General features: G+C 42.5%; 1 protein-coding gene across 1 annotated transcript in view; it reads left to right on the plus strand.

Moving 5' to 3' along the window:
* Positions 1–15272, plus strand: part of LOC147101028 (rho GTPase-activating protein 23-like) — a 248723-nt gene that overhangs the window by 162928 nt on the left and 70523 nt on the right. The window contains exon 9 of the mRNA XM_085966192.1: positions 12984–13145. Coding sequence (XP_085822318.1) covers positions 12984–13145 — 162 coding nt within the window. The remainder of the gene's footprint in view (positions 1–12983; positions 13146–15272) is intronic.

Below are 15272 nucleotides of genomic sequence, written 5' to 3' on the forward strand. Positions count from 1 at the left end.
TACTGTACAGAATAACCTTTAGTCACAGAGGCTGATGGAATCCAAGTATTTTTTTAGTGGCCGTGACCTCTACCTCCGCACTACTTCCATTTATGATGATATCAGCACCAGAATGAAAACTCCCAATATGCACCATCTGCATTTGAACAATAGGCACACACAGGTGGTTCTCCCAGAAGCTGGGAGGCAGCAACATTGCAATATTTATAATACAATGGCAGATTCTTGCTGTAAATGAGGTAGGGGATGCAGGAAATTGATTCATCTTCTCTGAATGAAAATTATTTATCTTCAAAGGTATAGAAAATGGAAGATTGTTTATACAATTGAAGAAGTGGAAATGGGGGGGGGGAAAAGAAGGAAGGGGAAAACACTTTCATTCAGATAGCACTTTCCACATCCTCAGTATGTCTCAAAGTGATCCAATGCATTACTTTTGAAGTGCAGTCACTGTTATATGAGCAAACACAGCAGTATATTTGTGCAAAGCAAGATTCCACACAAACAAAAGATATTACAGTAATAACCAGTTCATCTAGTGGTATTAGTTGGGGGAAGGAATGTTGACTAAGACACTGAAAGAACTTCTTTAATACTTTCCTGCTCTTCATTTAATAGTGCCATAGAATCTCGTGCCCTCTATGAGCAGGCAAATGGAGCCTCCGTTTAAAAGATAGCAGCTCTGGTGCTCCCTCAGCACTGCATTGAAATTACCTGGCTAGGTTATGTGCTGAAGTCCTGGAGTGGAGCTTGAAGCTAGAACCTTTTGACTTAGAAGGCGGAGTGCTACCACAGAACCAAACTGGCACGTGTAGTAGTTTTCTGATCTTCCTGTAAGAGCTGGCCCTCTAACCCAGGAAAACAGTTATACATTCCAGTGTAAATCACCATTCATTAAAAAATCTGCATCTTCTCTGGCTTGATCTTGTTTACCGAGTATAGAATTTAGGATATGTTCTTAATCACAGTGCTAGAGGCTAAGTGCAATTATCAAGGTGTAGTGTTTGCTTAACCAGTTTGGAGATCAGAAGCAGGATTTGCAAGAATGATTGACAATATTTACTTCAGGGTTTTATAAATGTTGGCACAAAGTAGATGTTAGATTTGAGGCTGTTAATTCTGTGTATTGTATAGTGCACAGGACTCTGATCTGACCATATAGCAGGGCTTGACTAAAGCACAGGATGTACTGCTATAATTTGAAAGATTTTTATATACTTTACAAGTTTCTGATTGGTCCAGCTGGATTGCGCGCTGATTGCATCTGTAGTCCTTGCAGGCAAAGCTCCTGACTGCAGCTGCATTGGCCTGTCTCAGAGACTGTGGGAGTTGGGCTAACGCTCGTAATCCGGGAGCCTTATAAGGCATATTTTTGGCTTGTGGATAATCTTTGGTTCACGACATCACACTCACACGCTGATTTGTTTTCAGAAGTAGTACGTTTTGTTTGATGGAGCATTTTACCAATTCTGTTTTATACTTTGATTGATGAATGTTGCAACATGCCGGGTCTTCCATTTTATTAAAAAATAGCTTCATTTTAATCAGTAGCTATTGTGGTGGGGATTGGTTTTAATTCTCATGTTCTGCTTCCACTGAAATTTGATCAGTCAGATGCTGAAGATAACATCACACAAAATGAGTCTTGTCTTCCCATTTCCTGTAAAGAAGCATTGGCAAAACAATGAGTCATAATGACACATCACACAAGTCACAACTAGCGTAATATGTCGAATCTGAACTTGTATCTTTAGTTACAAATAGAATTGTTTACATTTTGGAGAAGTTTTTTTTCTAAGTACATCAGTTACAGGACCATGCAGTGATGGATTCGTTCATATGCCTTCGGAGTCAGAGGTCAGAGGGAGTAGGAGAATAATGGGGCAGGGTGCACAAGGCTAATGCACATTGTACACACATTCCAATTGCCCTTCTTCTGGTGCCCACTAAGAGAAAGAAAGAACTTGCAATTATATAGTGCCTTTCATGACCTCAGGACTAGCACGTGCATTTCCAGGGAGATCCAAGGCACGTTGCATAAAATTTACAGCACAGAAACAGGCTTTCGGCCCAACAGGTCTATGCCCGTGTTTATGCTCCACACGAGCCTCCTCCCACCCTACTTCATCTCACTCCATGAACATGTCCTTCAATTCCTTTCTCTCTCATGTACTTATCTAGCTTACCCTTCAATGCATCTATACTGTTCGCCTCAGCCACTCCTTGTGTTAGCGAGTTCCACATTCTCACCACTCTCTGGGTAAGTAAGCTTCTCTTGAATTCCTTATTGGATTTATTAGTGACTATCTTACATTTATGGCCCCTAGTTTTGGACTCCCTAGTTGTGGACTCCCCCACAAGCGGAAACATCTTTTCTACGTCAACCCAATCAAACCTCTTCATAAATTTTAAGGTCAGCTTTCAGTTTTCTCTTTCCTTTCCTGAATACCTAATAATAAAAGGAAAAAATGAGAGAACACAAACTGGCAAACTCTGCTCTTTCAAGGAACACAGGACTGATTTTCCACTCAGAAATTTTGAATTGTGATTAATTTTAGAACACTTTCTTTTACTTTTTCTGGATTTTTTTTTTTTTAATTCTAGTTAAAAAAAAATTAGACACTTGGGTGTATCCATATTCAACAGACCAACCAAACCATAACTTCCCCAAAAGCTACCTGAAAGTCAAACACTCTCCTTCTCCCTTTACGGAACTACTCTGTCCTTCAAACCACATAGGGAGACATTCTCCTTCACTGCTGCTTTTCTCATTGTTAGTACGAGCTTCAGCTTCTTGGTTATGTTGTTATCTCATTCTGGAATCAGATTCTGTTGTCTGACATGGGTAGGAATTGCTAATCCAGTAAAAACTATTGCAAGATCCATCGGATACAGTTCCATAACCTTGTGGCTATGACACAGGACTAGGAAACCAGAGGTTGAGAGTTCTAATCACACCAACAGCAATTTGTATTCATATAGCTCCTTTAACATAGTAAAATGTCACAGGAGTATTATAAAACAAAATGTGACACCGAGCCACAAAAGGAGAAATTCGGGCAGATGACCAAAAGCTTGGTCGAAGAGGTAGGTTTTAAGGAGCGTCTTGAAGGAAGAGAGAGAGGTAGAGAGGCGGAGAGGTTTAGGGAGGGAATTCCAGAGATTAAGGCCTAGGCAGCTGAAGGCACGGCTACCAACGGTGGAGCGATTAAAATCAGGGATGCTCAAGAGGCCAGAATTAGAGGAGCGCAGATATCTCGAGGGATTTTGGGGCTGGAGGAGGGAGAGGCGAGGCCATGGAGGGATTTGAAAACAAGGATGAGAATTTTTAAATCGAGGCATGGCAAATTGTGAATTTCTATTCAATAATCTGGTCATTTCTGTGCTGGCACTGGAAAAATAACCATGAAAGCTTCCAATTGTTGTAAAGATCCAACTGCTTCACTATTGCCCTTAAGGGAGGGAAACCTGCTACCCTAAATTGGTCTCGCCTACAAGTAACTCCAGCCCTGGGAATCCTCATTACTGTCCCTGTACCTCATGAAGTCTTATGGCTTCAGGTCAAACAATGTCATGGAAACTTCCTACTGATGAGCATCTAGTGTTTTCCCCCTGCGTACCCCCCCACCCACCCCAACCACCTCAACTGGTGACTCAGTACTCTTCGATGTTGAACATCACTTGGAGAATGCTCTTGGAAATGAGGGCACAGAGCAGCAATATTGTGGGGATGCCATCACCTCCAAGTTCCTCTCTCATTCACTTGCCATTCTTCATTGTTGCTGGATCTATTTCCCAGAATTCTTTAACTATTGTTGGGCAACTAGGAATGTGCAGTGAATACAGCCTTGCCAACGTTGCTCACGCCCTAAAAATTAAGTCAGGAATTCCCGCCCACAGTTTACAGCTCCAAGTCCACTCCCTGCTCAATACACTAACGTCAGGTACACACGGGATTCAGGACGAGCAGTGAGGAAAATGCTTATGGAATCATTCTTGAATCGAGCAGATCATAAAATGAGGTCATGCGTTTCTGGGACAGCTATCCGTTCTCCGTGACTGGAAATGACCATTTTGGTGTTGGCTTCAAGGGAGGCAAATGCAAATTGGGAAGCTGACGGGTGGGCATTTACTGGAAAAATGGACAAATCTCAATAGAACTTATTGCGAAATGGTGGGGTGGGGATGGTGATGAAATACAGACTTGCAGGAAGCTTCCAAGTTTTTTGGTCCTCCTCATTCCCAGATACATTTCTACCTAATCTATGAGCACTGTCAGTAGAGTTTCTTTCATTTTTAGAGTAATAATAAAAGAGGATCAGCCTTGATCATATTGAATGGCGGAGCAGGCTCGAAGGGCCGAATGGCCGACTCCTGCGCCTATTTTTCTATGTTTCGAAGCCAGTGAGTCAGCAAAGGAGAAAAAGCTGAATATCTTGAGGGGTGCATTTGCTGCAGTAATAGCAGTAGGTTAGTATTTGAGTTTGGGCAGGACATGGAATGAACAGCTCAGTCTCTGGAATCTGAAATAACAGTTATTAAAAAAAATGATCTCATTGGAAAAATATAGTTTGAGTAATCTTCTCAACATACAGTGAGAGCCAAACATGTGTTTTACATTTGCTCAGTTAGTTATTGAGGGAAGCTGTTCCACGCACTGTGATGTAAAATTGAAGGTGGCTGTTTGCAGCTACAGTAGGGGCGATTATAACTGCCTGCCCGGCGGGTGGATATTTAAAATCGCCCGGGAGATTTAATCGCCGAGGTGCCACTCCCTTCCAGAGCTCTTCAATTTTAACCATATTTTTAAAATGCAGATCAGGCTGTAATGATGTCATCGGGGCCTGACTGCTATTTTAACCAGTAGCCTGAGTGGGGAAGCTGTTATGGCTTTCCTGTCAGGTGAAGGTAGCAGGGAGAAGAATCAAAGTAAAAATAAATAGAGTGTATGTAAAATGAGGACTGAATTACATCTATATGCCCCACCACCCTCTAACCCCATTTAACCTGAAGTGTCTGCTTGGTCGTGACTCCCTGTGTGCATCGCCACAAGAGATTGACTGGTGTTCTCACATATTTCTAAATTGGTATCTTTTCATATGATATTGTAGCTAGGCCAGGTTACCTGAGATTTTTAAATTGGGGTCATTACAGCTGTATGATGGGATTCCCTCTTTCCTTGTCTTAAGCCCTTGTGTGCAAGGCTGGAGAGTGACAGATGTGAACTAATTGTCTGTAATTGCAGCTATTAAAGGAGGTGTTGGGTCAAAGTTTGTTTCAAGTCTGAACTAGTGAATAATTCATCAGGCTGCTTTCTACAGCCCATTCACCTGCGATAGAAATAATTCATGTTGGTTGAGAAAGCTTTTGGCATTTCTTCAAAGACACTTTGCCAATTGAGACAGATCTGCTTTTGTTATTGAGGTGCCAAAAGCTACCTATACCAGGTATAATTATTACAGCCTTTCGCTATGTTTTTTAGTTCTCAATTGAATTGTATTTCCAGACAACCGCAGTGAGACATGAGTGGGGAGATGTGTTTATGAAAATATTTCACCAACAGATTCAGTTACAGAATTCAAAACACTTCGGGGGTGATTTTAACTGAATCCACCCTGCAGGAAACTGATGGGATCTCATTGGCCGCTTGTTTTACACCCGCCTGATACTTACTTTCTGCTGGCGTCAATGGAAAGTAAAATCGGGCAGGGTCTGAAACAGGCGGCCGATCCAATCCTGTCAGTTTCCTTTTGGGCGGGTTACATTAAAATGACCCCCTTTGTTTTGTTGGTTTCAAAAAACGGCGTAAGTTATCAGAGAAAGTTGAGCACTGTTGCTATTTTTAACCTGGTGATTTAATTTGCTTCTCTGTGTATTTCTTGTAAATAAGCTTAATTAGCGATTTTTAGCTTGAACTATATGACCTATCAGTGTGGTGTTTTTCCATCTATCAGAGAGATCAGCAATATACAGTGGGCAAACTAGTACTATTTCCAGTATAAACCCAATAGTATAAAGATAAATTGTTAATCCTGATGTACAGATTCCGTCACTTTATGCTTACGGTTGAGTTTCAGTTTGTCAGAAGCATGTGCCTGCATGTGGAAGCTGCTTTTAGGGGTGACCATGAATAAAGTGCTTTAGGAGGAGCCCAGACTGTAATACTACAGACTGGCACAGGATCTGTAGAAAATGGTGACCGAGGTGGTTCACCTTGGGTCATTTCTAGATGCATGTGTAATGCTGTCTTTTTCAAGGAGAGGAGTATCAATGTGAATCTTGTTTCAAACATCCAGGTACCTGTATGAAACACTCTCTACTCAGGTTTAAATGGTTAAATGCAGAATAAAGCCCCCTCTACTCTACCACGGCAATGTTTCTTAGCTCCAGCTTCAGAAGAGCACCTCCTACTGCACCAATGTAACATTTTCTTATTTCACATCCCGCAGCCCCTCTAAGTGGGATGGCCAATTATAGGTGTTTTTGTGCTGTAGGCTTATGCCCAATAGTAACTGGCTGAGCCTATCCAAACATATTTCACATAGGATCCAAACAACAAATAGAGAAATCCGTTATCGCATAAACATAGGCAATGTCGTTCTAAGATTCTTTGTGCCGTGTTTCTCCAAGAAAACGTGCCCTGTAGACAAATTCAAATGAGAGATTGCTAGAAATCAAATAGAAGTAAGAGGGACTAATAGGACTTTGAAATTAGAAGCAGTAAATTTTTAAAGAAACAGTTTGGACTAATGCAGCAGGAAAGAATGGTCGTGAGTAGATGATGACTTCTGAATTACAAATCTCTTCGCTGGTGAGAGACAACGCTCAGGAACAGTGAAGGATTTCTTGGCTCTGGATATATTGCAGTAAGTGGTAGCTGGAAATAGAGAGGATAAGCAGCAGGCACTCCAAGGGTATTAAAACTGTCTCGAAAACTGCACTCAAGCTTTTGAATAATTAATAAACTTGTGACGTTATTATATTTATAAATCTACAGCCTGTCTTTACTTTCTATGGTGTACTTTCCAGACCCACAGCTCCTCTGTTTACTTTACACTTTTTGCATGGAACATTACAGTGTGTAAACAACCTATTTAAACTTCATTATCATTATTGAAATTGTTATTGCTTTCCAGCATAATAAAAATGTTGTTAAAGGTTTTCTGCTACATGTCATCCACATTTACAATTACCATCATTAATCCTGAGGTGTACAGAATGGAAATAAAGATCAGTGTTGATGTGCTAGTATGAGCAATGGTTCACTACATCCATTAGGCTGTATGTGTATGTCTGCTTCATGTACCCCAATTGGATGACTCATGCCAGCTTTATCGGAAAGTTGTCTGGGAACGTCTAAATAAACCTCTCGGCACAGGGAGTGTCGAAAGCTAAACCGCTATTGTAACACGGCCCTGTGTCATGTGCCCTTTGAAGTAATCCATCAGGGTTATCATTTCTGTTACAATTACTTGGGGAGTTCAAGAACAACTCGTGTTTGCGTCGCACCTTTAAAGTACTAAGTGTCCTGAGGCACTCCACATAAAGTAGCAGCACAAGAGTGAGGAGAGCTGACTGAAAGCACAGTTGGAAAGTTGGGTTTTGAGCAAGTCTTTTTAAAGGTTGGGAGAGAAGCAGCAAAGCCAAGAGGTTTAGGGAGGGCATTGCAAAGAATAGGGCTGAGGAAGCTGTAAACCTCGCCACGAATGGAGGGGTGCTGATGGCGGGGGATGCACGGAAGGCCAGAACTGAAGGGTACAAGCTGGATGGAAGGCTGAAGGAGTAGTGTTTGTATTCTTGTATTCTGTACCCCTGCAGCAGTTGAAAGTGGTTAGAACTATTCTCTAGAGATATCCAAACAGACTTAAAGATTTGAACAGCTATATTTCCTGCCCTAAAAAAAACTTGAGACAATAGGAGGCAGAGTGAGAGAAATAAGAGACATATACGAGACACAGAGATTGTGTGTGAATAGCTAAAGGGGTGAATAGGCTGGTGAAGAGGGAAACATGGAAAAACAGGCAAACTGGAGCAGGCTCCATTGGGCTAAGAGTCTGATAGAAGCAAAGAAGTAGGTCGATATCGAGGATGCAGATCACCCCATCAGAATGGTGGTCCGATGGAGGGGGTCCCCACCCAAAGCACTAACCCGCTCCTGTAAAAATCACTGCCTTTCTTAGGGCTATGCATTCTGAGCAGCCATTATATCATAGTTGGGCATACATTTAGAGTTGGGGGATAGTGCTCTCGGGGACACTTTACAAAAAATTCACACAGAATAACGGTGTAAAGAATACTTTTATTGGCATCATAACATGGACTTGAATAGTTTTTTTTAAATAATAGAGTGAAATAAAAACAGAAAATGCTGGAAATACTCAGCAGGTCAGGCAGCATCTGTGGAGAGAGAAACAGAGTTAACGTTTCAGGTCGATGACCCTTCGTCAGAACTTCGTTAATATTCTGACGAAGGGTCATCGACCTGAAACGTTGACCCTGTTTCTCTTTCCACAGATGCTGCCTGGCCTACTGAGTATTTCCAGCATTTTCTGTTTTTATTTCAGATTTCCAGCGTCCACAGTATTTTGGTTTTGTAATAAATAGAGTCTGACCAGCCCAGTCACGTGCTGCATCTGCAGGATCCCGTATTCCAATTGATTTATCATGATCTTGGTGGTGTTCTGAACAATTCTGATCTTTAGTGGCATGTCAATACGAATAAAACAGGGCCTGGTACCACTGCACACAGCCTTTCATCTGCATCTGTTCATTCTTCTGTCTGAGATACTGCTAACAAATACAGACATTGATACTTAGTGAATGAAGGATATGGTACACAGTAGCTTCCATTGTAATTGAAATAATGTTGAATTTCAGTGCACAAGGGTCTTTTGGTGAAGGATTTCACATTCATCCATTAATTAATTAATTGTTGTTACAGATAGAACCTTATTAATACAAATTCTTCGCTCCATCACTAGTTACAGACCCTTCAGAGATAACTATACAGTCCGACATTCTCTTCCCAAACACTTTGGCCTTGCTCTTTCTTATCCTACTTATCTTTTTGACCATGCTTTCATCACCTTCCTAACTCTTCTGCTAACTCCTGCTCAGTGTCCGTTCATCCGAAGTTTGCAATTATTGCTATTATGCACAACACATTGCAAATCAGTAGACAATTTAATAGCCCGTGTGTGTTTATTTGGTAAGCAAGCTTGCTTGCCAGTGTTCAGTTGTCCAGATTCCATCATTCGAAGCCATGACCTCAAAATTCAATGATCCAGTGGGATGGAAAATCGGCGGATTTACCTGGGGCCGATCAGAATATGGGACTGGAACACGTAGATTTCTGACCCATTTAAGTCCTGCCGTAAATTGCACAAGAAGTGAGGGTGAGAGGAAGATGTGCCTTTACCTAACAAGTGTACAACTATGCAAATGTTAGGTTTAAGACTGGATGACATAATGTGTTGTTAATTCCATCATTTCCGCCCATATACCATGGATCTAAACAAGGGTATCTTAGAGCAGCAGTTGAGGAAAGCTAATAGTAGCTTCTTAATGGAGAATTGCTGTGTTTCATTGTGGAATAGAATCATAAATTTACTTTGGCGTTTTTATTTTGCACCTTCTATTTGAGGCTGTAGCTTCAAAGTTTCCCTTGTGTCAATTTCTGCTTTGTGAAATTTCCCTAAAATAAACGGGAAGGTTGCAAAATGAGTTTCCTCAAGGGGATTCCCCCCTTAAAGGAGGAAGAGAAGGAGCAACAGCAGGCAACTCAGGAGGCCAGGCTCATAAGGCAGCACTATGGGGGACCAGACCCTTCCACAGATACGTAGCCACTAGGGCATCTAGTGCCAGGAGGGTATTCCTCTATGCCCATGGAGTTATGTATCAGAATGTCTCTCTGTTTTATGGGACATATACAAAGGTTCCTGGAGCAGCCACTCACTCAAGGATGCTCTGCATTGTAGATCTTTTCAGCTTGTATTTCTTTCAAGTAACGACTGCTAAGTGGATTTTTGTGCAGTTGCAAGTTGAAGACTTTACTTAAAGAACCAATAAATTAAAGAAAAGTGATTAATGTATTTGTAATTTATTCCCCTGTCGTGTAAACCCAATATAATAACAGATCCCCCACAGACATTATTTTAGTTACAGTGGAAGCCTCCTGAGGATATTCATTCACATGATGCTTGGAAATTACAACGGCCAGGGTGTCCATTTGTTTTGCCTAAATATTGTCCCCATAAAGCACAGAAACACAATAGTCCCTCCCCCGTAACAATAATTCTGAGAATACAAAACCTTTGTTATAGATAGTGGGCTTATCAAAGGTTTTGTTACTAAAGGGTCTAAATCAGTGTCCGTTCCATAGTCACGGTACATCCAAGAGCTATACGTAAAGAGTTCTTCTATTCAGTCAGAAACTTACTCAAATCAAACAATATCACAGGCTGCATTGTCAATTCCACAAAATGACACCTACAGCATATTCTCTTAGCGGTGTTGCATGCTCTATGATGTAAAATATCCCCTTTATATTGCGGGGCTGCCTCCAACAGCAAACGTGAACAAGTACGGATGTGGAGTTTGTGCCCAACATATAGGCTCCGAACTTCCGGAACAGTTGCAATTTCCAGCTGTTTGCACCAGTTCTCTGGGAGATCGGCCAATCTCCCGCCAGCAGGAGATTGGGAGAACCCCACAGACATTCAGAGCCATATTCTCTGCCTGGATGAGAAGAATCATCGTCCTCAACCCTGACTTTCTATGAAACTGTTGCTCTGATGTTTAAAAACAATATTGGAGTTGTGCTGTGGTAGGATTTTTATTTAGCAAAAAAATACATATATCTGGGTAGGAATAAACTGAAGACTGGATTCCATAAAAATCATTTTTATTTCCAGGTGCCTTATTAGTTTTTGATCTGCACATTTGTTGATCTGAACTTGAGATACTGGAACTATTTCCACTGGAACAGAGAAGGTTAAGAGGAGATTTAATAAGAGGTTTATAAAATTATAAAGAATGTTGATAGGGTAATTAGCGAAAGACTATTTCCTCTTGTTGGGGAGTCAGTGAAAAGGGAAAATCAATTTAAAATTGGCACTGAGTGAAGCGAGGTTCGAAGTTACTTTACACACGGGATTGTTGGCACATGAAGGTTTTGCCACAAGGAGTGGTAGAAACAGAGACCATTGCATCTTTTAAGTGAAAATTGGATAAATATTTGATACTGCTGAAGATATAAGGCTTTGGGGAGATTGATTTATTTTAGGATTGCCTCTTTCTGTGTTGTACTATCTGATGGTTCTATTCTTTTGCGGTAATAACTAGAGAAACTGATCTTACTCGCACACTATTACATAATCCTTGTTCTCTAAGGATTCCATGTCTGCCCTCCTCAAACAATATTATGTTCTGTTAATCGTCCATGTAAATATGATGAGTATTTTAAAAAACTGTATCTTGTGCAGACGTAATGAACAGACATAATAAAGTAGTGCTCAGGAATTAAATGCTAAAATGTCACTTATCTACCTAAGCTGTAATGCTGTACACCGTGCTGTGTGGTGTCAGGAAACAGTAAAAATGTTGGTACCCACATTTATAACAGTTGGCAGCCAAACATATTATTTTTGTTGATAATTGGTCCACGGTGTGAAGGATTTGATTTGCAATGATATTCATGCAGTACTGCAATAACTAGTCCCATTATTGCAGACTGGCAGGACATTTGATTCAAAACAGCCGGGCCTAGAAATTGGCCTGAGGCGCCCAAGCGGCGCAAAGTTCGCCTGGGCGCTGGAATTTGCGCTGCGATCGCCGCATTAGCGATCGCCGCAAATTCAGTTGAAGTGCCCCTAGAGGGAGACGGGGCGCGGCTCGAGGCGCTCCACGTCCCTCTTAGGGCGCTGAAAGTGAATTTCGCAGCGCTACATGCCGCAGCGCCACACGCTGCAGTACTGCAGGTCTTCCTCCCACTGTTGAGGGGGAGGGGCCTGCAACAGCGCGAGCCCCGATCGCGAGTGCCAGCAAAAGAGCCCGGCACCAAGGAGAAATGCCGGGCTCTCGGGAAACAGCCGGCAATGCCGCGGGGGGGGGGGGGGGGGGGGAAACCAGGAGGCCGGGGACGGAGGTGCTGGCAGGCGGCCGCCAAAAAAGCGGCCGCCCCGCACCTCCACCTTAACTTGCGCCTCTGCCGGCACAGCAAGGCCCCGTGAACCGGGCGCGGGTAGCGAACGGCGCTACAGCGGCGTTCGCTACCAAATATCGCGAATGGGGCGCTGCGCACACCGATGACATCATCGGTGGCGGCGCAGCGCAAAAGGCTAACGCCACCATTAGCGCCCCTGCTGAATATCGCGGGAGGCGCAGCCAGTGGCGCTACAGCCACTGACTGCCTCTTTAGGCGCTAACAGGTGGCGCCACTCACCCAATTTTTCCCCCCCATAGACTATATAATAATCGTAATAATTGGGTATACAAATCATTTTAGGGTGTGAATTGCACCAGTTTTAAGAGTCCCTCTTTGGTAAAAACCCTGTAACTGGTGTGTCGGTTACACCTCTATATTTAGTAAACCTATTTTTAGAATTTACAGGAGAAATATTTTAGTTCTTGATTATATTGATCAGGCTTCAATCTTAACCATAATGTTTGTACTGAATGCAAACAGATCTGTACAGTGAAACTATATTTGTCTTGAAGATTTGATTTGACCAGAGTTGATCTGAAATGAGCCAAACTGCGTTATAACCATATGTACTTCATTGGCCCTAAAGCGCTTTGGGACATCCTGAGGTTGTGAAAGGCGCGATATCACAAGTCTTTTTTTATGTGCAAAGTTGTGAATATTTAACATTTGGTTCCCCTGATTGCAGTAGTATAAACAAAGCTTTTTATTACATGAATACAGAAGATTAATTTATGAATTGTTTCTCCCCCCCCCCCCCCCCACCTCTTTCCCTCCACAGATGAGCCAACAAGTCCAAGTATTGACCTGGTGGCAGGTCACATTCCTGCCTCAGCTGTTGTTTCAGGTGGTCAGAAGTCTGCACCAACTATCATCACTAGTCCTGCTTCTCCAACCTTCACCTTCCCCCTCGTCCACCCACGCCATTACTCTCAGGATTGCAGTAAGTTTGCATGTGTTCTAATTTTGTTAATATTTTACATAAGACAGTGAATAAGAAGTGATATAACACTGCAACAAATGGTTTTATCAGTGAATGAAGAACCATGATAGAGTAGGACATTTTAAGCGTACAATAGTCTTGGAGTGTAACGTGCGTTCCCCCCAACAAAAAACAAATTTCATAAATAAAGTGCGTATTAAACACAATACTAAAATTTCTAAAATTCAGTCCAAAAGTGGAAGGGCCGCTGAAAATTATATGATTTATGGTGCGAAGGTGTGATCCAGTGTTGTATAAGAGGATTGAATATGTGGATCAATGGAAGGAGTCATGCCACTCTCACCATTCATTTAGCTAGCATGTCCTCAGTCCCTTAGGACGGAATACATGTAGGTTGTTCATTTTATTTATAGGGCACATCCAATTGTCACCTCTCTATGGTCCTATTACCAGAGAGTAACAATGGCACGTGAACAATATTAATAGGTTTGCTCTCTCTGAGCTGCAGATCGGTTCAGAATAACACAAATCCAAGGGTTTAACACCTTAGCGCCTTCTCGATGGGAAAAGTGAAAATTGCTGCCTTGTTGAACCTTCACTAAATTGAGATGCCTTGCCTCCCAACAAGCCTCACTAATGCTTTTGCGCATTCTTGTATTTACATCGTGCCTTATTGAGTCTCAAACATCTCAAAACATTTCACAGCTAATGAATGATTTTGAAATGCTGCCACTGTTGTTTTGTAGGCCAACAAAAACAAATGTAAACTACTAAACTGTTAATTTTCTTTCCTGGAACATGGTTGTTTGTAAAATTATATATTTATGTTAATTAATTTGGAATTTGCATCAAAACAAACAGTTGGCATAATGGCAGTGGAACGAATTGGTGTAGACTGTGGTGTTCAATCCTCACTCTACAGAATTAGTTCTGATATTTAGGGGGTGATTTTGCCAGCCCTGGGGAGGTGGGTATGGAGGCGGGACTGCCAGGAAAATGGCAGAATCTGGGGGCAGGTACCCATCCCGCCTCCGTGCCATCTTCCCAGGAGGCGGGTACCTGACCTGCGCTGGGAGCCGCCTCCTCGAGGCGGGAAGGGGATTAGTGCTAATTAACTGCCAGTTAACAGGCAGTTTTTTGGATAATCCCTATTTTGAGCCCTAAAGTGCGGGCTTCTCGACGGCTCCGAACCGCGCCAGGGTCGGCGAGGCGGGGGTCGGAGGGGCCGAGATGTCCGGTATGCAGGTGAGTGATGGGTGCGTGTGTGCAGAGGTAAGTGTGTGAGGTGAGTGTTGTGTTTTAAAAGCTTTACTTACCTTTTGCTCCTTCCTCCCGGCTTCATCCCGTCAAGTCTTGGGAGTCCCTTATCTCACCGGCAGAGAAAGCAGAATGGCCGCTGAACTGTCAAAAGCTGTAGCCTCTGCTTTCTGGTCAGGAAGGCTTTCTAATTGAGTCTTGAGTAAAGACACAACTTAGAAGACAGATTGTCAGTGTTTGACAGCTTCACAGAGCCGTCAAATGATGACATTTCATCTGTCAAAAGCTCTTGACAGATGAAACGTCACTCGCTGGAGTCACCAGTAACCGGCTTTCCCTTAATTGGCCTGCTAAGCCCGCTGGGCGGGCTTAACAAGGTCAATCAAGGGAAAATAGCGTGGGTTGGCCGGACACCGATGGAGGCGGGACTAAAACCCGACGAGCAGCAGTCCCGCCTCCATCACGTCCCCATTGGCAAAATCACCCCCTTAATGTGAAACACTGCTTTTAAAGGTATTAAATTTAGCTGGCACCATTGTGAAGTACATTGAAGCTCTAACATGTTATCATGAAATAATAGGATATGGATTTCTAGTTAAGTTCCATGCACCCTAGGCTTTCCAACCTGTCATGGTGTAAGGGGCGACACCAAGCTCGGCACAGGGAGGTTTGGAAACCAGCGACTGGTACACAATAGAATTGACAGAGACCTAGAAATGGGTTAACCTAGGCTTGCTTGATTAGTAATGATCAAGAGTGTGAGTGAAGCCTGTCAATAGGTTTCTTGTGGGGAGGTTGGGATACCACCCGAGTTTATATCTGTGTACAAGGTTATTATGTGCTTTTCAGTAGTGCAGAGTTTGAGTGTTT

The sequence above is a fragment of the Somniosus microcephalus genome, chromosome 24 (assembly GCF_052327205.1).
Source record: "Somniosus microcephalus isolate GS21.2 chromosome 24, FLI_Smic_1.0, whole genome shotgun sequence".
NCBI classification, from domain to species: Eukaryota; Metazoa; Chordata; class Chondrichthyes; order Squaliformes; family Somniosidae; genus Somniosus; species Somniosus microcephalus.